The sequence below is a fragment of the Bufo gargarizans genome, chromosome 3, assembly GCF_014858855.1.
Source record: "Bufo gargarizans isolate SCDJY-AF-19 chromosome 3, ASM1485885v1, whole genome shotgun sequence".
Taxonomy (NCBI): domain Eukaryota; kingdom Metazoa; phylum Chordata; class Amphibia; order Anura; family Bufonidae; genus Bufo; species Bufo gargarizans.
Window position 1 is genome coordinate 208,367,805 of NC_058082.1, and position 26,108 is coordinate 208,393,912.

Genomic DNA, 26,108 nt, shown 5'->3' on the forward strand with positions numbered 1-26,108 from the left:
TGAAGCGATTTATACTCACGTCGCTTGGTGGATCTGCAGCGCCGATAAGTACACCAAAAAATTGGAGACTGTTTTCTTTTTATTTACATATTACTGATTGGTGCACTAAGTATTGTTGTGAACTTGTGACATCACAGCACTATGTCTGTAGCATGTACAAACCGGATTCCAAAAAAGTTGGGACACTATACAAATCGTGAATAAAAACTGAATGCAATGATGTGGAGGTGCCAACTTCTAATATTTTATTCAGAATAGAACATAAATCACGGAACAAAAGTTTAAACTGAGAAAATGTACCATTTTAAGGGAAAAATATGTTGAATCAGAATTTCATAGTGTCAACAAATCCCCAAAAAGTTGGGACAAGGCCATTTTCACCACTGTGTGGCATTTCCCTTTCTTCTTATAACACTCAACAGACGTCTGGGGACCGAGGAGACCAGTTTCTCAAGTTTAGAAATAGGAATGCTCTCCCATTCTTGTCTAATACAGGCCTCTAACTGTTCAATTGTCTTGGGCCTTCTTTGTTGCACCTTCTTCTTTATGATGCGCCAAATGTTCTCTATAGGTGAAAGATCTGGACTGAAGACTGGCCATTTCAGTACCCGGATCCTTCTCCTACAAAGCCATGATGTTGTGATTGATGCAGAATGTGGTCTGGCATTATCTTGTTGAAAAATGCAGGGTCTTCCCTGAAAGAGATGACGTCTGGATGGGAGCATATGTTGTTCTAGAACCTGAATATATTTTTCTGCATTGATGGTGCCTTTCCAGACATGCAAGCTGCCCATGCCAAACACACTCATGCAACCCCATACCATCAGAGATGCAGGCTTCTGAACTGAGCGTTGATAACAACTTGGGTTGTCCTTCTCCACTTTGGTCCGGATGACATGGCGTCCCAGATTTCCAAAAATAACTTCGAATCGTGACTCGTCTGACCACAGAACAGTCTTCCATTTTGCCACACTTCATTTTAAATGATCCCTGGCCCAGTGAAAACGCCTGAGCTTGTGGATCTTGCTTAGAAATGGCTTCTTCTTTGCACTGTAGAGTTTCAGCTGGCAACGGCAGATGGCACGGTGGATGGTGTTCACTGACAATGGTTTCTGGAAGTATTCCTGAGCCCATTCTGTGATTTCCTTTACAGTAGCATTCCTGTTTGTGGTGCAGTGTCGTTTAACGGCCCGGAGATCACGGGCATCCAGTATGGTTTTACGGCCTTGACCCTTACGCACAGAGATTGTTCCAGATTCTCTGAATCTTTGGATGATGTTATGCACAGTTGATGATGATAGATGCAAAGTCTTTGCAATATTTCGCTGGGTAACACCTTTCTGATATTGCTCCACTATCTTTCTGCGCAACATTGTGGGAATTGGTGATCCTCTACCCATCTTGGCTTCTGAGAGACACGGCCACTCTGAGAAGCTCTTTTTATACCCAATCATGTTGCCAATTGACCTAATTAGTGTTAATTGGTCTTCCAGCTCTTCGTTATGCTCAAATTTACTTTTTCCAGCCTCTTATTGCTACTTGTCCCAACTTTTTTGGGATTTGTTGACACCGTGAAAATTTGAATCAACGTATTTTTCCTTTAAAATGATACATTTACTCGGATTAAACGTTTGATCTGTCATCTACGTTCTATTACAAATAAAATATTGACATTTGCCATCTCCACATCATTGCATTCAGTTTTTATTCACAATTTGTTTAGTGTCCCAACTTTTTTGGAATCCGGTTTGTATGTATGGACAGCAGAACCTATCAGCTACACTATATTACGATATAACCTACACTGACTATATCCCACTAACTATCTGTATTATATATATAAGCTAAGTAACTAACTAACTAACTATCTAATGTAATGATACAAGTAGAGAGCCCATGACAGAGTGGGGAGGGTGTCAGCAGTAAGTTTGTATTGATGTCATTGTTTATGTTTCCCTTCTTCTGGTCTGTCAGAATAACAACCGCCAAAAATGGATTCTGTCTTTTGAGCATCCGCCTTTACACAGCCAGCATTTGCTCAGCAAATTCATCAGTATTGCTAAGGCCCAAAAAAACAGGAGTGGATCCAAAACAGAGATAACATGTGATGGGAACATTTGCATGTCTTCTGTGTTTTGTACCCACTCTTGCTTTTGGCTTCCAAATCATGAGCAAATCCTGATGTAAAATACTGACCGTGTGATAGAGGCCTCATGCGCAATTTGCATGAGTTTTGGCTATTTGCCTCAGAATTCGGTTTTATTCAGATGGGAAAAGAAGTCCTACATGCAGACCTTTATTGGCCTCTATCACACAGTCAGTATTTGGTCAGTTTTTTGCATCAGTATTTGATAAGTATTGGTAAGGCAAAAACAGGAGTCAGTCCAAAACAGAGCTAACATGTGATGGGAATATTTGCATGTCCTCTGTGTTTTGGACACACTACTGCTTTTGGCTTTGAAATCATGAGCAAATCCTGAAGCTAAATACTGACTGTGTTTTTCAGTTCTTCTGACAGATCAGAAGAAGCATAAAATAAACGGTGATGTCAATAATGCCAAACATGGAACCTAGTGACCCCGTCATATAGTGGTGAGGGTGGCAACAGCGGGAGGACTCAACATAGTGGCCCCGTCACAGTGTGGGGAGGGTGGCAACCACATGAGGAGTCAACACAGTGGCCAAGTCCCAGAGTGGTGAGAGTGGAAACAGTATGAGGAGTCAACACAGTGGCCCAGTCACAGAGTGGTAAGGATGACAACAGCATATGGAGCCAACATAGTGGCCCAGTCACAGAGTGGTGAAGGTGGCAACTGCATGAGGAGTCAACACAGTGACCCAGTCACATAGTGTTCAAGGTGGCAACAGTATGAGGAGTCAACACAGTGGTCCAGACACAGAGTGGTGAGATGGCAACAGTATGAGGAGGCAACATAGTGGTCCAGTTACAGACTTGTGAGGATGGCAACAGCATGATGGGTCAACACAGTGGCCCATTCACAGAGTGGTGAGGTGGCAACAGCATGAGGAGTCAACACAGTGGCCCAGTCACTGAGTGATGAAGGTGACAACAGCATGAGGAGTCAAGATAGTGACCCAGTTACAAAGTGGTGAGATGGGGGACAACAGCAGTGGCAGTAACAGTACAAGATAGTGGCAGTAGGAGAAGATGGCAGCAGGTGTGTGGCATCAGGCGGGTGGCAGCAGCAGAATAGTGGCTGAAGCACATGGCCAAAAGTAACGAGCCATTTTTCACAATGTTTTGGTGTGACACTCAGAATGATCTAGTCTGATGCATCAGGCACTGGCGTGTGGATATCCTGGCTGATACAGTCCTGATTCAGCTTTACTTAGGTTAGTCTCTCAACATTTTGTGTTGAAAGACAAGTTCTCTTTGGGGTAACTATGCCCTCGGCCGCACTAAACACCTGCTCTAATGCCACACTACTGGCTGAGCAGGAAAGCTGAGCGTGAGCTCAGAGGGCCCCCCCCAGTCAGACCTTCGTGAGGATGGGCAATGGCACACATAGGCAGCGACCAACTGACTACATAGGATGCCTCGATAGTAGTTGGATTTATCCTCTCTCTCAGCAGGTGGAAAAAAGGCCCCTCATTTTGGCCCGGTAGCGAGGGTCTAGCATGGTGGTTAGCCAGTAATCATCCCTCTGCCGAATGGTGATAATACGACTGTCACTACGCAAACAACTCGGAATGCATCTGGCCATTTGCGCCAGGGGCTCAGAGGGACTCCCTACCTGCATCTTTACTGCATACTGCCACAGTGTGTCAGGATCATCTGCCTGGTGTTCCTCATCACTCTTAAGCTTCTCCTGCTCCTCTCCTGTCACTTGTACAGATAAACCACCCATTTCTGTATACATTGCTTGTGCATGAATGTCCTCCTCTGCCAGTTCAGCCCCCACAAGGCTCAGGTGGTAGTGAGATGTAGGCACCACGTCTCTTGTCCCTGGTCAGCCAGATTTATCAGCACCTGTTCCAGTATGTGAAGGAGTGGAATGACATCATTCATCCCTTAGTCCTGGCGACTGACAAATAAAGTGGCCTCCTCAAATGGCCTGAGCAAACGGCAGGTGTCACGCATGAGCTGACACTGGCTAAGGTTGAAGTTACACAGGGAAGTATTCCTGATCGCCTGCATCATCAAGAAATCGTTCACGGCCTTACTCTGCTGATATAGTCGGTCCAACATGTGGAGGGTGGAGTTCCAATGGGTGGAAACATTGCATATGTTTGGGGATGTTGGGGAATGCTATTCTGTCTTTCCAGCTCAAGGGGGGAGTGTTTTGCAGTGTAAGAGTGGCTGAAGTGCATGCACATTTTCCTGGCCATTTTCAAGATGTCTTAAAGTTGGCTGGAAGACTTCAGGAACCACTTTACAACTAGATTAAAGATGTAAGTCAGCCCTACTTGATGCAGCGCCAACACAATGTTCTTCCCGTTGTTGGTGACCATGGTTCAGATCTTTAGTTAGTGAGGAGATAGCCAGGATTCGATAACCTCTTGAAGGACGCAGAGCAGTTCCTCCCCAGTGTGACTCCGTTCTCACAGGCAAAGCAGGTGTAGAACAGTGTGACACCGCCATGCTTTGCATTGGTGGTATGCTGGAGGAGCACTCCGAATTGTGCCTGCAGTGGAGGCTGAGGACAAGGTTGAGGATGAGGAGGACATTGGCGCAAGACTCACAGCTTGAGATGGCAGATTGCCATCACCTAGCCAAGTTGCCGGTGTGCTTGGGCAGGAACCACATTTACCCAGTGGGTTGTAAAGGACATATATTGTCCTTGACCATAGTTACAGCTCCACACGTCGGTGCTGCGTGAACTTTACCAGACACCGGCAGGTTCAAGGACTGGCTCACCATTTTCTCAAAATACATGTGCAGGGCTGGTACAGATTTTTTAGAGAAGTAATGGTGGCTTGGGACTCACCACCTTGGCTCAGCACAAGCTATCAGTTCTCTGAAAGGTGCAGAGTCAATCACATGGAAAGGGAGGGACTGCAGTACCAGCAACTTGGCTAGGAGCACGTTCAGCTTCTGCATGCACACATACTGTTGTCTTTTTGAAATGAGTGATGAGCAAGAGCATCAGGACCAGTAGATGATGGGAAGGAAACACAGCTCCTGTCTGCTGAGGTGGTGGAGCCTTGACTGCTGGAAAAGGGTTGCGGGCACTAGGAGATGCCTCAGGCTGCACCACTACATTAGCGCCATGGTTTTCCCAGGCCACTTTATGGTGATGCTGCATGTGTTGATGCAGGGTCGTGGTCCTGGCCATGCTTCACCTTCTGCCCACAGAATCTATACATGCCACACTGATGTCTGGTGACTTGATGAAAAATTCCCACACCGGCGAGTTGGAACTTTACCACCACCAGTGCGTACTGACTGCCTGCCGCTGCTTCTATGAATCTGTGCACCGCTAGTTGTTTCCAGACAGGCAGGCTCCTGAGTAGCAGATGGTCTGCCCTGGGCATGTTTGGCTCCAGATCTCACACTGCTGACTCACGGCCACGGCACCCTACTGGTTCAGCTGCTGTCTCACGCTGAAGTGGCCACCCTCATCCCTTGATGATGATGATGAAGCCCCCTCTTCACCCGACTCCCACATGCGATCTGCTACATCATCATCCACCACTGTCTGCACATCACTGATGTCACCCTTCCCAGTCTCAGGGCTGCGTGCCTGACCGCTTGCAACACCAGCTCCCACAAAATTCTCAGCTTTGCTACTTGCCTTCTTACTGGAGGAAGCAGCGGATCTCGCCTCCAAATCTTGACTAGGCAATACTTCCCGAGCAGAAGGAACAGAAATTGAAAGAGGCAGGTTCAGGACAGGTGGGGGCAAAAAGCTTGTTGCTGGGCCATGCCAACTAAGCATGGTGTCAGAGAAACCCACCGACTCCTGGCTGATGTCAGTTGAGATGATGTTAAAGACCGAGTCAACCATTCAAGGACAGCTGAGTTGCTGGTCAAAGCACGACCACTGGATGACACTGACAGCTCTTGTCTGTCGCTGCCACTGCTGCTACCCCCCCCCCCCTCTCTTCTTCTGCTACTACTTTGCCAGCTCTAGAAACATTTTTGCCACTGCTCATTCCCTTGGAAGGCCCTGGCACCTGTCTGTCGGACATACTGTACTGTAATAGTATAAAATAGCAGTAGTATTAGAACACAATTTCACCCAAATTACAGAATCGAGGACTAACAGATTTAGTTATGTATAAAAGAATGTGAACACCCCAAACTCAGTAGTATTAAGTCGCATTTTCACCCCAATTACAGAATCAAGGATGAGTGGAAGTACTTATGAAAAAAACACCATGTGTTCAGTAGTATCAGACCGCAAATTAACTCCAATTACAGAATAAAGGATTAATGGAGTTACTTATGTATAAAAGAATGTAAACACCCCAAAATCAGTAGTATCCGGCCGCCATTTCTCCCCAATTACAGAATCAAGGATGAGTGGAAGTACTTATGAAAAAAACACCATGTGTTCAGTAGTATCAGACCGCAAATTAACTCCAATTACAGAATAAAGGATTAATGAATTTACTTATGTATAAAAAAAATGTGAATACCCCAAAATCAGTAGTATCAGGCTGCAATTTCACCCTAGAATCAAGGAAGAATGGAATTACTTATGTATAAAAGAATGTGAACGCCCCAAACTCAGAAGTTTTAGGCTGCAGCCAGTTACACAATGAAGGATGAATGGAATAACTTATGCAAAATAACAATGGGAACCCCCCCAAAATCAGTAGTATCAGACGCAAATTAACCCCACTTACAGAATGAAGGATTAATGGAATTACTTATGTATAAAAGAACGTGAAACCCCCCCCCAAAAAAATACGTAGTATCAGACCGCAATTTCACCCCAATTACAGAATCAAGGATTAATGAAATTACATCTGTAAAAAACAATGTGAACACCCGAAAATCAGTTGTATCAGACCGCAATTTCACTCCAATTACAGAATCAAGGTTAAAAGAATCAAAAATCAGCAGTATAAGAACAATTTTTAACCCTAATTATTGCAGCAAGGTGTAATAGAATGGCTTCTCTATTAGCCAAGCGTTACACTGTACAATTAGTCCCTGCTCTCTCCCTGTAGTGTGGATAAAGTCTCCCTATTATATCCCTACACTATCACTAAGCTGTCCCTGTACTGCTTAATAGTAATATTTTGTGAATAAAGTCTTTCCTAATCACTGTCTCTAGCGCCTGTCACGTCTTTCCCTGCACTAAGTTCACTGGAAAATGACGGAGACCGGGCAGGATTAGGCTTTTTACAGGGCTGTGACATCACAGGGGCTGGCTATCTGATGTTTGGCTGGCTGCACTGCATAATGGGTGATCCCTTATTCCAGGGCTTCTTACTTCCTCTTTGTAACATGTGCATCAACCATTTTAGAAAAAAATCTGATTTGTTACCATGAACCGTGAGGAAATTCGGATTCGTAACAAATTGAATTTTTCCTGAAATTCAGATCGAATTCCACTTCATCAACTTTTATTCACTCAACACTAATCACGACCATTTGGTCATTATTAAACATTAGAGCACATTACAGGAAAGGGGTATATAAATAAAGAACTACAGCTCCCAGCATGTCCAGGATGTTATTATAAGCTGTCAGAGGATATTACAGGCAGTGGGTATAAAGAGAGAACTACAACTCTCAGCATGTCTAGGAATCTATTATGGGCTGTGTGGGGAGTTGCTCTGGTAGGCAGGTGGTAGCGATGCAGTGAGACAGGGATGAGAAGAGTTTAAAGTCCAAAACAGTGTTTTATTCACACTTTCAAACTAAAACATAAGCAGCCTTAACTCAGGCACAAATAAACACATCGGCCACCCAGCCACTATCTATGGGCTCATTCAGATGATCGTATGTGTTTGGTGGTCCGCAAATTATGGATCCACAAAACAGCCAGCCCTATGATAGAAAAGCCTATTATTGTCTGCAATTGGAGACAAGAATAGGACATACTCTATCTTTTTTTGCGGGAAATGACTGGGTCCGGAAAATTGCAGAACGCATTTGGACACATAAATACGGTCGTGTGAACGGACCCTAATATAGAACAATCCTTTTCTATATGAGGGCCTAGCTGTCAGGCCGACACTATGGCTCTACTGAACCATGTGGGACACGGTTACTTTGGTTGGTATAGCAATACAGCATATGCAAGTCCCCAAGTAATGTTCACCTCTGATTCTCGAAGGAGATTTTATCAGACCCCTAATGACCCACATGACCCAGGGCTGTAAGCTAGGGAAAAAACAGGGATGGAGTTTAGAGTCCCACTGCCAACCTACCATTCACTCCATAAAAAGCAGGCCCATAACAGACTTTACAAAAAGGTCTATGCCTGATATAGATGACCACTTTTTCCTGCTTTCCGTGTCTTTCTCAGCCAGCTCACAGGTTGAGGCACACAAATCCTGGGTTTCACCACACACAATGCAATCTGCTGGGCGACAAATACCTTTTTCTCCCCAGAACATTCCCTTCACTTTCTCACAAGTGTCAGAGGGTATTACAGGGAGTGGGTATCAGGGGTGGATTGGCCATAGACCTTACAGGGAAAGCGCGTTCTGCTGCTTCTGCTGCTGGAGAACACAAGCTGTGCCGATCTTCAGGGAAACAGGTAAGTATTGTGTTTTTTTATGGAGCTGGACAGGGCACTAGGGGCCAAAGGAGGGCACAAGGAGGAAATAACTACTGTTAAGGGACACAAAGGTGGACATAACTACTGTGAAGGAGTACAAAGATGGACATGACTACTGTGAAGGGACACAAATGAGGGCATAATTACTGTGAAGTGGCACAAAGGTGGGCATAACTACTGTGAAGTGGCACAAAGGTGGGTATAACTACTGTGAAAGGAGGGCACAATATGGGTTAACTACTGTGAAGGGGCACAAAGGTGGGCATAACTACTGTGATCAGTGTGATCAGTGGGGGTCTCAAATTCCCACCGATTAAAACCTTTGATATGTTACTATGACATATCAAGAATGTTTTCATTGTGCACTTACTCTTTAAGTCATCTAGTTATAGGTTTAAAAAATATATGTTAACCTAAATATTGGTTTGGCAGCTTGCTCACTATATACATTTTATATCTTGCTGCTGCCCATATGGTATGTTCATCTTTTTGTAATCACAGAGGCTGGTCATGTTTCACAAAAAGGAAACTGTGTGTAAATATCAGTTTTCACTTCCTCTCGGATATATTTCCTTGCAGCTGTACCTATAGAGCAGTAGTCCATACAGCTTGAGGAGGTGGTGAAACTCTGTGCTAAGATGAGCAACTGGGTGGGAAACGAAGGGCTTTCCATCATTGTAATTGTAAGTAGACAGCATCATGACCCTGTGTTCAATTCTCAAGCTATAGTTAGTTATAGGAAACCTACAGTATAGATTGCTTAAAATAAGGTACAGTATAATGTAGTGCAATAAACTAGGAAACCAATTTGAAATAATTTGCAAATGTATGTATTTATATTGAGAACAGACATACAACTATAGTAAAGAAAAGTTTATCAGTTTTTGTTAACTTCGTATAATCTATCAATTTTTAGATTGTTATTTTATGTTTTGCACACATGCAATTTCCACGTTGTAGTCCTAATATGGCCACGTTTTAGCCTCCATATTATGGCCTCAATATCTGGACCTCTCACAATTATCTCAACTGAACTTAGACCACCACAGGGTTCTATTGTGAGCTAAGTACAGTTCCGGGTGCTGGTCCGGATGCTGCAGCCCTAATATGGAGACTAAAATATGGTCACACTACATTCTTCTGAAATTGACCTAAAGATAAGACTATGCTACAACTTTTTTTAACTCTGCTACACAAAATCGTTCAGAAACAAATGTCTGAAAGTACTGGTACTTTGTTCCAAGAAAATGAAAAATGAAAAAATTTAAAATTACTACAGTCAAGTGAATTACTAGTGATTTTTATAAAGCAGTGGCTAGTTTTTGTGAACATGTCTTATTCTTAAATTATTCAGTAAGCATTCATGTAAATAATTAAATGAAAGCAATAAGTAAAGTAAAAAGTAAAGTAAACAATTGGCTGTGCTGTTTTACACTAAAGATTTATGTGGCTGGATAATTTTTTTTATTGTAGACATGTTGTTTGTACCACTGTGCATTTGTAAGATCTGATCATTTTACAATGATTTGCAAAGAGAGAGAGAAAGAGGAAAAAAGATTAAATCAATAAACTATTTAAAAAAGTGAGAGACAAGAGAGAAAAAGTCTTAGAAGAGAGAGAGAGGTCTTACACAAATTTGGGTAGAATTGAGCCTGAATAGAATTTTGAGCTATTCACTCATCTCTAATTAAGACGTAAAAAGATAACACAGAATAATAGCGACACTTGCCTTTTAACCACAGCAGTTTGAGCAAATAAGATGAACGCATGGCTGGTTATAAGTTTGGGAACATAAAATTACTCCGGTATATCACCTTGAGAGAAAGTTATGAAAAATATCTGAAATATTACTTGTAAAATACTCAGTTTTTAATAGCTACTTATTACTCATTTCTCCTATTAGAATATCTTTTAAAGTGTATTCTATAATCTTCAGATATACTGCATTTATGATACAATTATAAGAAGGAATTACTTGTTTAATGTCTATATAAATTCACAAAAAGAGGTGAAACAAGTTGTGACCTTGTGATATGCTGAAGTATGTTCCCTCAGTACTAATCTGTTGTGGGAGATTTATTTTCTTTACTTGTGTGTATTGTGTTCATGCATAGAAGATAAATACATATATCCCTGAGGGGTTGCAAGTCTGTCAAATGGCTTGCAAAAATATGCTGCCAATAGAGCTGGCATCGAAAACTAGCAACTTACTTCCAGAAGGTCCCCTATAGGCATGAGCCTTCAATGCCTGTGAGACAATCTGAGCTTAAAGGGATTGTTCAACCCGCTGGATTGACGGGAGTCCAACACCCCACACCTCCACCGATCAGCTGTTGCTCCAGAACTACACAGCTCTGTCCGTGTTGCAGTGGTTACTGAAGCATTGCTCCCATTCACTTCAGTGGGCATAGTGCTGCAGTAGTCACCTCTGTCTACTGCAAAACAGCTGATCAGCAAGGTTGTGGGTGTCAGACCCCCGCCAATCAGATAGTGATTGTCTGTCATGAGGATAGGCCATTACTTGTAAATGGTTGGACAACCTCTTTTATAATTCTCATAAATATTGTTATTATCTTTCAGCTGGCATGGTTAGGAATAAACGCATATCTTTTCTGGAATTTCTACCTTGTCTATGATGAAGATGTACGATATGTCTACTCCAGAGACCTTTATAAGGTAAGTCGCTTTTTTAGAATGACTCTGATAACAGGTTAGTCCCCACATATGCTAGGTAGAATTCAGTTACATTTATGCAACTGCATTCACAATGATCTGAGCAGAAGAGTCAGTGTAATTTAGAGCAATTCATATTACCTATTTTTCTACTATCATTTAAAAGCATCACAGTGCTACTATGAGAGAAGCCAACCCTTCTGCTCATATTGAAAATCCTAAATTAATATACAATTCTTTAGTCCTGTAGAAAAATACATTTTAATTGTCTAAGAGACTTTCAAATGTAGAGGTCTTAGGAAACCTGATTGTACATTGGCCCAGATTTAATAATGCGCCTGCGCCTAGAATCTGTCTAAAAAATGTTGCAATTTGGCGCAAGTGGATTTATAACATTTTTTTCTGACTTGCTCAAAAGGGGGCAGGACTTCGTGGGAAAGAGCAGGGCTTAGCGAATAGGGGGTATGGTTTGAACGTCTGTCTCAAAGTAAGCCAACCAATTGTAGGTATGGAGTTAGACAAATGTGTCTATCCCTGCAACAGATTTATCATCCAGCCTGAGCCCTGGTCGTAAATCTGGTGCAGATCTAGAAATATTGCTTAAGTTTAAGCCATCTGTAAGATTCATAAATCTAGGCCAATGTGCTGCCTTAAATGTTAGCTAAATAGATCATTCGTTGGCTGTTATACCTGGATGTTCATTGTATTTACAGAAACATATCTATTAAACCAAGGTCCACTGTTATAGAGAGGACACTCCCAAACAAATTCACATTTTGTTGTAAATTCATCTAAATTATTATTACATGTATATTGTTTTTTTCCCCATCTATTGCAGTCTGCCCTAGCTTGGGCCAGAGCTCCAGCCGCCTGCTTGAACTTTAACTGCCTTCTTATCCTTCTTCCAGTATGTCGCAATCTACTTTCATTTTTGCGTGGATCCAGTGCGGTAAGACCACAGCAAAGTTATAAAAATGTTCTCATCTCACATATTTTTATTTTTACTTTGGAAAGAGGTGCTGCAGATTTCGATGCAGTTTTTTGAGTCAAAAACTAGAAGTGGATCCATCAGTAGGGTACCGTACAGTAAAAGTCCTTTGTTTATATTTCTCATTCATTTGAATCCTCTTCTGACACAAAAGAATACATGAAAAATTCCCACAAAAACTACAGTATGAAAACCACCTTAAAGTGTACTAAGTTTTCAAAAACACTTGCATATTGGCTTCTTTGTACAATTATGTGAAGGAGCAGTTATGTTTTGGCTTCCCTAATGTTTTTCAGCCATGTTATTCCCTATTTCTACTGCATAGCTAGATACATTTCACTCAGAAGCAGAGGGGCATCTCCCTTTTGCCAGCACTGTACTGCTGTGACATCCTTACACCCTTACTTCCCGCTATGTTTGTTTTCAGCTCCAGAGATCACAGAACAGATAAGGAGGGATAACTCACATTTACAGAAAGACAGGAGGCTCCTATAATGTAGAAGCAATTCTTTTATCAGGCATAGGATCTGACACCCCTCCACTTCCTCTTAGCCATCTTCTGAGTCTCTGTTACCAGGGATGGCTCTTGCCTGCAACTTAGGTGCAAGTGAGAGCCCTAGCAGCCATGACTACAGCTCTTTTTTTAGGTGGATTTAGGCATATTTTTTAACCCTAAATTTAGTTAGGCACTCCTACATCTGGATACAATATGGATTCATCATATTCCTAAAAATAATACCGTATTTATTAAAAACCGAAAAACATCTTTTTGTATATACACCACAAAATGGTATCACCCTAAAAATCTATAAAAACAAGGATGCACTCATAAAATGTCTAGTACAATCACTTTTAGGTACAAGCGTCTAACCCTCCAAAAAAATGCATAGCGGTAATTAAAAACAGTGTCTATAAATATATGCGCATTATATCATGTCGTATTCCAACTGTTAAAATATCACATATCGATATTTGTTAATAAACATCACAATTAATATTCCAGTTGGATATATAACACTGTTGATGTTAATTTTCTTATTAGTTTTGCTCAGCTGATATAATTGGTATCAGATGTCCTTTTGCCACAATATATACAGTATGTGTCTGGTATCGAATGTCCTTTTGACACAATGGTTATGGCGTTAGAAATATCCACTGTATAGTTGTTAATGTATTATCCCAAGGAAGTGTATACATTGATACACGTTGAGGCTGTGATATTTATAATTATACACACATTAATGCAGTTTGGCTGCCTATTACTCACAGTTCGGTGAATCGAAGGGGAGTCGAGGACTGTTCAGACCAGACGCGTTTCCAAGCCAGTATCTTGCTGCTTCTTCAGTGCTTAAAGGGCTTCTGTCACCCCACTAAACCGTTTTTTTTTTTTAGTTTACTTATAATCCCTATAGTGCGATTTCTGCATATATAAGCTAAATAATCATTTCGGTCCAGTAGAATTTGTTAAAAACGTAATGTTAAAATATGCAAATTAACTTGCTACCAGCAAGTAGGGCGGCTACTTGCTGGTAGCAGCCGCATCCTCCGATCCTAAAGACGCCCCCTCCACATGTTGATTGACAGGGCCAGGGAACGGGATCGTCCTTTGCTGGCCCTGTTTAAATTCAAAATATCGCGCCTGCGCCGTACCTGTCTTCAATCGGCGCAGGCGCACTGAGAGGCTCCATCCTCAATGCGCCTGCGCTGATGACATCACATCTACACCCCGCGCAGGCGCATTGAGGATGGAGCGGCCGCCTCTCAGTGCGCCTGCGCCGATTGAAGAAAGGTACGGCGCGTGCGCGATATTTTGGTCAGTGAATACCATTCACTGACCGGTCCTTCAGTATTGGCCAGGGGTGAGGGGCACTTATGGCTGATGACTGTCTTGAGGGTGGGCGGCAGATGGCAGGCAGCACGTGAGCGCAGAGAGGATAACTCTGCCACGCCGGGTGCACGCCTCTATTAGAGTGGCCAGACGTCCGGTTTTTAGACTCCTGGCCCTCTGTCTGGCACAAGGCCAGGACGGAAGGCCAGGACGGACGGCCAGAAGTCCTCCTTTTTTGTGGTCATCAGCGACTCTAGACTCAGCGAGTACAGGGCACTTTAAGGATCACTCACATCACAGCACAGAGCGCACTGACGTCACGTCGCATGTCTGGCAGCGCCTGCATCGCACCAGTCAATTCTGGTTTGTGCAGGCACGGCCACGCAGGAAGTGGAGGAACAGACTCAGAGGAGTACAGCTGCGCTGAGGTACTCACTGGTCTGTGCTGTGGGCCGTCGGGGATTGCTCAAAGGGGGGAAGGGCAGGCGCTGGTAATTTTGAAAGGAGTTAATAATAACTACTGTGTGGGTCCTGGGAACAGCTGAAAGGGGGAAATAGATAAGTTTGAAGAGGGGACTGAAAGGGGTTAATAAATACTGTGAATGAGGGACTGCTGAAAAGGGTTAATGTGAAGGCCCTTCACAGTAGTTATTAACTCCTTTCAGCAGTCCCCCATTCACAGTATTTATTAATCCCTCGGGGGACTGCTGAAAAGGGTTAATAAATACTGTAAATGGGGGACTGCTGAAATTGGTTAATAAATACTGTGAATGGGGGACTGCTGAAATGGGTAAATAACTACTACTGTGAAGGGGAAACTGGCTGGATCCACACACCCCGGCCCCTCCAGGACACCCATGGCCCCTCCACAGGTTCTTTCCTCTCCTCCACCCGTTTCCCGGCAGGCGATGGGGGAGTGGCTTCATGGAGGTTTTGGGAGCGTGGCCGGCAAGGTCCGTGAAGCCAGTAGCCACCCTAGTCTCTATGTGTGACTGCGCTGCTCCTGCTGCCTGATACACTGGTCAATCAGCAGCAGGATCCTTGCCTGGGGGGGAGCCGCAGCCCAAATCATGGAGCCGGAGGGAGAAGTTCAAGAACGCTGCCTTAAACTATGAATAAACTTTCACTGTCTTGTGCAGAGTAGGGACGGAGCCTTCCATGCACTCCGGGCCCCCCTGTGCATTGGGCCCCATAGCAACGCCGTGGTCTGCCTATATTTGCAGTACGGCACTGCTTATAACTATTATTAAGAAAGGATATGATGAACACTCCTTATCGAATCATTTTAGGAAGAACACAATCAAGGCCCCACAGGTTTGAAATTTGCAGCACTGGATAAGGTGGGGATCATATTAGCAAAATGTCAAGATTAGAATTAAGGAGGATTTTTGAATTCAATACACTTTTACCTGCAGGTCTCAATGCCGAGTTAGAGGTATTCAGTTTCCTGTAGATCATCGGAGATGCCCCTCTCCAGCAAGGGATCGGGGCCTTTAATTAAACAATCACATAGAAAACGCCTGCGGTAAAACCAGATTATAGATCTCGGTTGATTAGCCTCATATGAAGAAGATCTCCCAGTCATGTAAATAGTAAAAAAAAGTGTTAAGTTATATATAAGTGTATTAAACTATGCCTCTTTATCTCATGAAATTGCAATAATAGCAGCTGATTATTTAAATACAGAAGGCGTATAGACAATGTGAAGTATAAGAAATTAACAGCAAAAACTGCATAAAAAATTCACTGTATAATCGCATGAAAAACGTATCCTAACAGATTTATTTAAAGTGTGATTGCATCATGTTAGGTAAACTTTTTTAAGATTGTATATAGATACTATATTGACCAGCCGAGAATTTATTGACCATGAGTAATGATAAAGCTGGTATCAATTATGTGAATGAAGATTAATTCCATAGTTTGGGTACACCCTATACTAAACAATGCCGGATATTGTATTTAAGGATACAAAATTCATAGGGGACTTAACCACTGAAGAAGGAGCAAGATACTGGCTCGGAAACGTGTCTGGTCTGAACAGTCACCTTGTGAAATGTACCTGACTTTTGTCTTCTAAAAGTACAATACATGGAGCTCTCCACAATTGTCCAGGCTTCTACCGCTGAGAGATACTGCTGAGAGGACTACGATCCGGCCCTCTGAGACACGTGGGACACCGACTTCAATAACATTCCACATAGGAGGTGCCGGCTTAATCTTCTAATTACACACTCTGCAGTGTCACAACACTCACTGATACCGAGGTAAGAACCCTTGGGGACACCGCGGCAGGTACGGGACTTCGCTTTGTTTCACCGAACTGTGAGTAATAGGCAGCCAAACTGCACTAATGTGTGTATAATTATAAATATCACAGCCTCAGCATGTATAGATTTCCTTGGGATAATACATTGAGAACTATACAGTGGATATTTCTAACGCCATAACCATTGTGTCAAAAGGACATTCGATACCAGACACATATATATTGTGGCAAATGGACATCTGATACCAATTATATTGGCTGAGCAAAAGTAATAAGAAAATAACATTGTTATATATCCAACGGGAATATTAATTGTGATGTTTATCCAAAACGAACAGCAGGTAGCAAAAGAAAGCAAAATAAATCCCAAAATGTTTTTTAAATATATAAATGCTAAAAAACATAGGTCTGGGCAGTTAGGTCCCTAAATAATGGTAAAAGGGGGGGGGGGGTAGTCACTGAAGATAAGGAAAAGGCAGAGTTCCTAAATAGGTTTTTTAGCTCTGTGTATACAAAAGAAGAGAAAGGAGCTGATATCTGTGGCGCCCGGGCTGTTAGTACCATCCAGTGATATACTCAATTGGCTAACTGTAGATATGGTCCAAGAGAAGTTAAATAGGGTAAATGTGAACAAAACTCTGGGTCCAGATGGATTACACCCAAGAGTGCTTAAAGAGCTCTGTTCAGTCATTGCTGTGCCCCTGTTTATAATTTTTAAGGATTCTCTCGTACAGTGCCAAGTGATTGGCGCAAGGCAAACGTGGTGACCATATTCAAAAAAGGATCAAAGTTCTCCACAGGTAATTATAGACTAGTTAGTTTAACTTCTGTTGTGGGAAAAATGTTTGAAGGAATCTTAAAGGATAACTGTCGTATATATATTTTTTGGAGTATTGGATTGTGGTGATTAATATCACCTTGGTGGCCCTATTTCAACTTTTCACTGTGTATTTAATTACCCCTTAATTCCACATTTTTGTTCCCTGTACTGCCTACTTTTACCTGTGCTTAAAATAGGGTTGCTATGCAGGTCCGTCTATCTGTTGAAGGATGGAGGACGCTGCGTGCAAGGTCAGATTACTGACAGCCAGGGACTGTAAGTAAATGATTAAAGCCAGGTCCTCCCCAGCAGCTGATAACAGTGCCTGGGCTGTGTGCACTTCTCCCTGTCCCTGCGCTTGGCAGACGCTCCCTCACTCAGCAGAGCTGGACAATGCAGAGTTGAAGCAGCGCAGAGCAGGGAAGGGAGATCTGCCGTCTGCTCAGTGTATAAATGTAAGCAACATGTGGTAAGAGGACCCCTTTGTGCTGCAGGAGATTAACCCTTTAGGGGGAGGGCTCTGGTTACTGACACTTTTGGGGGGCTATTGTTACTGGCTAGTGAGGGCAGGCGGGATTAGCCTCAGGGTGAGGGCAGTGGAGACCATCTTAACTGAATAGTGAGATTGCAGTTTTATGCAGACTGGTTGCTAAGGGCTGAATCTTATTAAATATGGGGTAAGTCAGTCTAATAGTAACTGATTCTGGAATATCATGTTATTAGTAACTACATATATGAAAATTGAAATTAGGGTCTAAATGTGACAGTTATCCTTTAAGGGACTATATACAGGAGTATGTATCTATAAATAATATTATAAATAATAACCAGCATGGGTTTACCAAGGACAGAAGTTGTCAGACTAACCTGATTTGTTTTTATGAGGAGGTGAGTAGAAGCCTGTACAGAGGGGCGGCTGTGGATGTAGTGTTTCTGTATTTTGCAAAGGCTTTTGATACTGTCCCTCATAGACGCTTAATAAGTAAAGTAAGGTCTATTGGCTTGTAAACTATAGTTTTGTAATTGGATTGAAAACTGGCTGAAGGACCATGTCCAGAGAGTTGTGGTCAATGATTCCTATTCAGAATGGTCCCAGATTATAAGTGGTGTACCCCAAGGTTCAGTGCTGGGCCCTCTATTATTTAATGTATTTATTAATGTAATTGAGGATGGGATTAATAGCACCATATCTATTTTTGCAGATGACACTAAGCTATGTAGTACTGTGCAGTCTTACACTAAGCTATGTAGTACTGTGCAGTCTATAGAAGATGTCCATAAGCTGACTTGAACACTCTGAGTGATTGGGCATCACCTTGGCAAATGAGGTTCAATGTGGACAAATGTAATGCATCTTGGTAGTAATAATCTCTGTGCTTCATATGTCCTAGGTCAGTGATGGCGAACCTATGGCACGGGTGCCAGAGGCAGCACTCAGAGCCATCTCTGTGGGCACCCGCACCCTGGAAAAAGTCTATGGTGTACCAAATTGCCTTAGATGTTTCCTGCCATCATCAGCGCAGGGCGTACTATGAACAGCACAGGCAGCGCATTGAATGTAGGCAGGCTATTGTAGCTAAATGATAAAGTACATGGAAGATATACTATATTAGACTGTAGTATTCAGGTTACATTGCCGTGTTGCCACTTTGCGATAAATAAGTGGGTTTTAGGTTGCAGTTTGGGCACTCGGTCTCTAAAAGGTTCGCCATCACTGTCCTAGGTGATGTAGCACTGGGAGAGTCACTTTTAGAGAATGATTTGGGTGTCCTTGTGGATGGTAGATTAAATTACAGCATACAATGTCAATCAGCTGCCTCTAAGGCCACTAGGATATTATCATACAATAAACGAGGCATGGACTCGTGGGGCAGGGATGTAATATTACCACCTTACAAAGCAATGGTGCGGCCTCATCTGGAATATGCAGTTCAGCTCTGGGCACCAGTCCATAGAAAGGACACACTGCAGCTGGAAAAAGTACAGAGGAGAGCGACTAAAATGATAAGGGGCATGGAGGGTCTTAGTTATGAAGAAAGATTAAAATAATTGAATTTATTTAGTCTTGAGAAGAGACGTCTAAGATGATTAACCTATACAAGTATATAAATGGGCCATACAAAAAATACGGCGAAAAGCTGTTCCATGTAAAATGTGCTCAAAAGACAAGGGGGCACTGCCTCCGACTGGAGAGGAAAAAGTTCAGTCTCCAGAAGACTCAAAGCTTCTGTACTGTAAGAACTGTGAATCTGTGGAATAGACTTCCTCAGGACGTGGTCACAGCAGGAACAGTGGACAGTTTCAAAAAGGTTTTATACAAATTCTTAAAAGTTAAAAACATAAATGCTTATGAAAACGTGTAGAAATCTGAGTCTCACTTTCTTTCTGGGATTCGCGTCCCCACCTATCCCTTGGATTGAACTTGATGGACATTTGTCTTTTTTCACCTGTTTTAACTAACTAGGTAAAATATCGATATGTGATATTTTAACAGTTGGTATACGATACGATATCTTGCGCATATATTTATAGACTGTTTTTAATTAGCGCTATACTTTTTCTTTTTTGTTAGATGCTTGTACCTAAAAGTGATTGTACTAGACATTTTATGATTGTATAATCGAAACCTAAAGTTCTTCACGAATTGCACCTCAGCGTAGTCCATACATTTGAATGCTGCATCATTTATAATACTGGTGTCTTATATGGCAGAGGGTTCGTTGGGCCAGGCACAGATGCAACTTCTACCTCCTAATCGCCTATAGTTATGCCACTGGCCAAAGAGACTCTGCAGTATTTGGGAGAACTTTTCAAAAACTCCAGAGAGTGAAACATTAGTTCTGAGTGACTGCATTAAATATTTTATTATTCTGTGTCGGCACCTTTTAAAATGTTTTAAAATCATTTTATTATAAAGTAATGTAGTGTTTTCATTAATTCAACAAAGGGGGCTACATTTGCCTAATCTGCCTAGGGCACTAAAGTACCTTGTTTTGGCCCTGTTCCTCTGCCATAACAACCAATCAGATTAAATTTTGAAATTTTTCAGAACTAATTTGGAAAGTGAATGGTGGAATCTGATTGGTTGTTATGGACAACTATGCCAGCCTTCCTTTACACCCGTTTTGATAAATTCCCCTTAGGTTTTATTGGTTTCTGTTAAGATTATCCATAAGATGCATGTTCAAAAGCGACACATTTCAGACAAATGCGTGTCATCCTTCTTCATGCCATAACGTTATATTGTGCAAACACACTTTTAAAAGAAATATAGGCGGACCCAAATGCATCATAAAATAAAGAATACACCTCCTGAATCTACTTAAGCTATACACCTGAGTTAACCACTTTGATACATATCCAACAACTATGGTAGATAAATGTGCAATTATACAGTGCCATTGAAAAATGTAGGCACCTCTGGTCAAAATTGCTGTTACCATGAGCAGTTAAGCAAGTTGAAGATCAGATGATGTTCAAAAGGTATAAAGTTAAAGATGACACATTCCCTTTGTATTTTAAGTTAAAAAAAAAAAAATGTCTTTTCATCTTTTGCATTTTCAAAATATCAAAATGAAAAGGGCCTGAAGTAAAACTTTGGGCACACTACATGGTTAGTGCCTAGTAGCACCCTCTTTGGCAAGTATCACAGCTTGTAAATGCTTTTTGTAGCCAAGTGTCTTTCAATTCTTGTTTGAGGGATTTTCATCCATTCTTCCTTTCAAAAGTCTTCTAGTTCTGTGAGATTCCTTGGCTGTCTTGCATGTACCACTCTTTTGAGGTCTATTGACAGATTTTCAATGATGGTCAGATCAGGGGACTATGAGGGTAGTCTATTGTGGATTTTGATGTGTGTTTAGGATCGTTATCCATTTGTAGAAGCCATCCTCTTTTCAACTTCAGCTTATTTTACAGTTGGTGTAATGTTTGCTTCCCAAATTTGCTGAAATTTCATTGAATATATTCTTCCCTTCATCTGTGAAATGTTCCCTGTGCCATTGGCTGCAACACAACCCCAAAGCATGATTGATCCATCTCTGTGCTTAATGGTTGGAGAGGTGCTATTTTCATGAAATTGAGTGCTCTTTTTTCTCTAAACATATCTTTGCTCTTTGTGGCCAAAGAGTTCTAGTTTAACCTCACTGGTCCACAGGACTAATTTCCAAAATGCATCAGGCATGTTTACATGTTCTTTTGCAAACTACTGACTGATTTTGTGGAGAGGACGCAAGAGAGGTTTTCTTCTGATTACTTTTCCATTCAGGCCATATTTGTGCAGGTGCCGCTGAACAGTAGAACAATGTAACAGTAGAACAGTAGAGTAATGTACAACTCCAGAGTCTGCTAAATCTTCCTGGAGGTCTTTTGCAGTCAAACGGGGGTTTCTGATTTGTCTTTCTAGCAATCATAGCAGTGTCTCTGAAATGTATTAGTCTTACAGGTCTTCTCTTGACCTCCACTGCTCTTGTTAACTGCCGTTTCTTAATTGCATTTCTAACTGAGGAAATGGCAACCTGAAAACACTTTGCCATCTTCTTATAGTCTTCTCCAGCTATGTGGGCCACCACCATTAATATTTTCAGAATGTTAGGCCTCTTTCAGATGAGCATGTCCTGTGCAAAAATCCCCTGACTTTTACAGAATTATAATGACATAATGCTATCAGTATAATTCTGTAGAAGTAAGGTCATGCAGAGACGCACAGCATTATAAATCATTATAATGTCATGCTCTCCTGCGAAAATAGCAGTGTCCGTAATGGGAAATCGTGCTCACACACGGAGTGCGATTTCTGCACAGAACACCAATGTCTGAAAGAGGCCTTAGGCAGCTGCTTGGAAGAACCTATGGCTGCTGTTTCTTGGAACATGGTTTGAGGAGTCTGGGTATTTATAAAGCTTTGAAATTTGCATCACCTGACGGTTATGACCACCCTGCAATCCAGCAGCGGAGGCCATGCTTGAACACTGTAGGAAAAAGTGCAAGCCTCTCGTGGCCAGGACCGTGGGAGCTCAAATAGGCTAGTGCTTTTTCTATGGTGTGCAAGCGCAGCCACTGCTGATGGAATGAAGGGTGGTCATATAACCATGTAAACAAGCAGTGTATAATGTGATGGACAAATTAATATAGCCAGCAAAGGAAGCAATATGGATAACAACAATGCATTAGTAAGTGGCTTGTATTAATTTTCTCTACATGATAAATGCCACTTGCTAAAGTGACACAACCCCTTTAAGGTCTGAGACCTCGCTCAAAGTTTTCTGAGCATGCAAATCTCCTTGGGTTCCCATACCTGCGTAACTGGTCAACTGTTTGGGAACTTCTAAGATTTTTTTTAACTATGCCATATTCACATACAGCACTCTGGCATAATTATAGAGGTAAGGAGGTCCCAGATGCACCAAGACCATGTGCCACATTAAAGAGACACAAGTGTTATGTATAACATTTGTCAAGTTGGGACCCTGTTACAGATTTTGGTTTGTGGCCTCAGGGCTTTAAGTTAATCTTTTCACACACATTATATACACGAAAAGAACACTGAAGAAAAGAGGACAAATGTTGGAAAGTGAGAAGGAATTAGCTGGTTGTTTTTTTTTTGTTTATGTTTTTAGTTTTTATCAAAGACCGGATGCGTGATTCTATTTTCTCAGTATTTCTTCAGTGTTTTTAAACCAGTACCAGGAGCAGGTCCAACACAGAAGAGGCACAAATCATTCCATTAAACGTTCTCTCTGTAGGTTCCACTCACGATTTTGGTTTACAAATACTGATGTAAAATAGTGACCAAATACTGACCATGTGAAAGTCGCCTTAGGCCTCTTTCACACGACCGTTTTTTTTTTTCCGTTTTGCGGGCCGTTTTTTGCGGTCCGTATACGGTCCGTATACGGAACCATTCATTTCAATGGTTCCGCAAAAAAAACGGAATGTACTCCGTGTGCATTCCGTTTCCGTATTTCCGTTTTTCCGTTCCGTTTAAAGATAGAACATGTCCTATATTTGGCCGCAAATCACGTTCCGTGGCTCCATTAAAGTCTATGGGTCCGCAAAAAAACGGAATGCATACGGAAATGCATCCGTATGTCTTCCGTATCCGTTCCGTTTTTTGCGGAACCATCTATTGAAAAAGTTATGCCCAGCCCAATTTTTAATATGAAATTACTGTATACTGTATTTGCCATACGGAAAAACGGAACGGAACAACGGAACGGAAACGGAACCACAACGGAAGCAAAACACGGAACAACGGATCCGTGAAAAACGGACCGCAAAACACTGAAATGGACATACTGTCGTGTGAAAGAGGCCTTAGGCTGTGATGTATGAACAAGTCAATGATGCTAACCATCAAAGTACAAATGTAATTGTGTTTACTATGCCTTTTCCATTTCAATAAAGAGACTGGCGAGGACAAATAAGTGGGTTACCTGGCTTAAACAGTGAGAGCTCCTATGAAATGAAAAAATAGCGCAATAGGCCAGCCCCTGGGTCCCAGTAGGAATCATGATGCATGCACATAGGCACAATCATATTGCAATGTGGGTGGATGTTCATGACGTATAACAAAAAACATTTCCAGTGTCTATTTTGAGACAGGCAACAGATAAAAACAAGAGGTACACGAATAGCAATTTGTACCTAAAAGAGATAAGTTGTAAAGCATATGCCGATTTACAGGCGGATTAGGAAATATGACTTGGCGTTATAATATTAGAGGGCACTCTAGAGATACAGCTGCTCATCTTCTCACTCCTTAAGTAAAAAAGGAAAAAAAAACTTTCAAAGGGGTGGTTTCACGTGTGGTGTTTTTAGGGAGGAAGGGCAAGCTAAAACCTGCAATTTTTAAAAGTGCCAAAAAGGTTAAACAGGTGCTAATATGCACCAAAATTTTAGATTTTTTTTTAAACCCTTTCACCCCCAGAGTCAGGGGAGGGCTGGGAAGGAGGGCAGGGAGGCAATTGCCCCCCAGGCCATCCTAAAGCATGTTAAAAACGGCCGCTGGGCCATCTTTAACAAATTATTATTATTATTTTTTAATTCCTCAGAGTCACACCACCGATCACCACAGGCGGTGCGGTCCTGGTTCTAGTTGCCGGCAGCAGTGGGGGGCAGTAGGAGATGAGTGCTTCCATTGTGGAAGCACTCATCTCCATATTCATCTGTATCTCCGTCCTCAGGACAGCGATACAGATGGCTGTGCTGCGGAGGTGCAGGGGAGGGAGCGAGGCGTGTCCCTTCCCTGTTCTTCTGATAGGCCGCAGGCATTAATGCCTGCAGCCTATCAGAGGCCGGCTCAGGCGGCGCGATGACGTCATTATCATCGCGCCACCTGAGCCAGGCAGCACAAAGCGGGGGGACACACTGCTGATGGAGGTAAGTATTAATGATTTTTGTTTTTTTCTTTGCGGAGGGAACTGGCACTATGGGGGCATCTGGCATTTCTTACAGCCCCATTTTTTTGGGGTGGCACTCTGGGGGCATTTATTTCTTGCAGATTTTTTGGGGGGCACTATGGGGGCATTTTTTACTGGCACATTATGGGAGGCACTATAGGGGAGAGCGTCACTATGTGGCATTATTTGGGGGCACTATTGCATTATGCCACATTATGGGGGAGAGGAGCACTATAGGATCATCTGCTGGGGGCACTAAGAAGGGCATTTATGGGGGACACTATGGGGAAGGGGGAGAGGAGCACTATGAGGGCATTTACTGGGGCACTATATAGGGGTATTTTATACTGGCATACATTATGGGGACATTCACTCAACTGCGGGCACTAAGGGGGGGGGGGTATTAAATGTACCTTCATATTATAGGGAGAATTATTACTACTAGGAGGTATTATGCAGAGCTTCACTACTACTGGGGGGCTATGAGGAACATGATTACTAGTATGGGCACTATAGGAGCATTCTTACTACTAAGTGTGCTCTGGCAGAGAATTATTTCTATTGGTGGGATTTTAGGGAGCACTGTTACTTTGGGGGGTATCCTGGCACAGTATCAGCTTAGCACAATTATTTTTGGGGGACATTATCTATATACTATTAGTGTCTGGGCACAGTTATTTTTTAGAGCACTGTGTGCTAATAATTGTTGAAGGGGGCACTATCTGTGTGGTAGCAGTATTTCAAAGGGGACTGTTTCTGCAGCATAGTATTGGGGGCACAGCGGGCACAGTATTGGGGGAACTATCTGTGTGGTAGTAGTATTTCCAGGGGGACTGTTTCTGCAGTATAGTATTGGGGGTGTTCAGAAGATGTGAAGATGATGGAAATGTGGGAAACTAATGTCTGTTTGTCAATCTCTCCAGAGACGGGAGATGGCTGAAAAATCATCATGGCGGTCTGGTCTGAATGGAGAAGATAAATAAAGAGAACGTCTACAACAAAGGTGACATCACTGGATGTAAGAGGCATGGGGTGCTATGTAGGAGAGGAGATGCTCCGGCTCCTCCACCTGCCATTTGCAGAAGGAGGATTCAGAACTGGGTGAGGACGGCCAAAGGAGGCAGCAGGCTAAGGGCGGGTGGCAGATGGTAGGGGAAAACACAGGCCTTGAGCAGGATCTGGGGAGGGAGGAGCTTCCTGGCTGTAGCCTGCTGTTTATTGTATAATGTAAAGCAGGCAGTGCAGCCAGGACAGGCCTCCCCCCTCTCCGTATGATGTGTAGAGACAGGCCTCAACAATAGAATGTCAGCTGTACAGTGTTCGTTGGGAGTGGCCTATTATATGTAGGAGGGGATTCTAATAATGGGCGGGGTTAAAAATGGGCCATTTGACTGGATTTGCCCCCCAGGACTAAGGCTGCCAGCCCTCCCC

The 26,108-nt window shown here is 42.6% G+C and overlaps 1 protein-coding gene across 1 annotated transcript in view; it reads left to right on the forward strand.

Annotated features, from left to right (window-relative positions):
- Window positions 1-9,247: 9,247 nt before the first annotated feature.
- The window catches only part of LOC122931271 (cytochrome b-245 heavy chain), a 71,007-nt gene continuing 54,146 nt past the window's right edge, over window positions 9,248-26,108 (forward strand). The window contains exons 1-3 of the mRNA XM_044285332.1: window positions 9,248-9,385; window positions 11,283-11,378; window positions 12,214-12,324. Of these exons, the coding sequence (XP_044141267.1) occupies window positions 9,341-9,385; window positions 11,283-11,378; window positions 12,214-12,324 (252 nt within the window). The 5' untranslated portion in view covers window positions 9,248-9,340. The remainder of the gene's footprint in view (window positions 9,386-11,282; window positions 11,379-12,213; window positions 12,325-26,108) is intronic.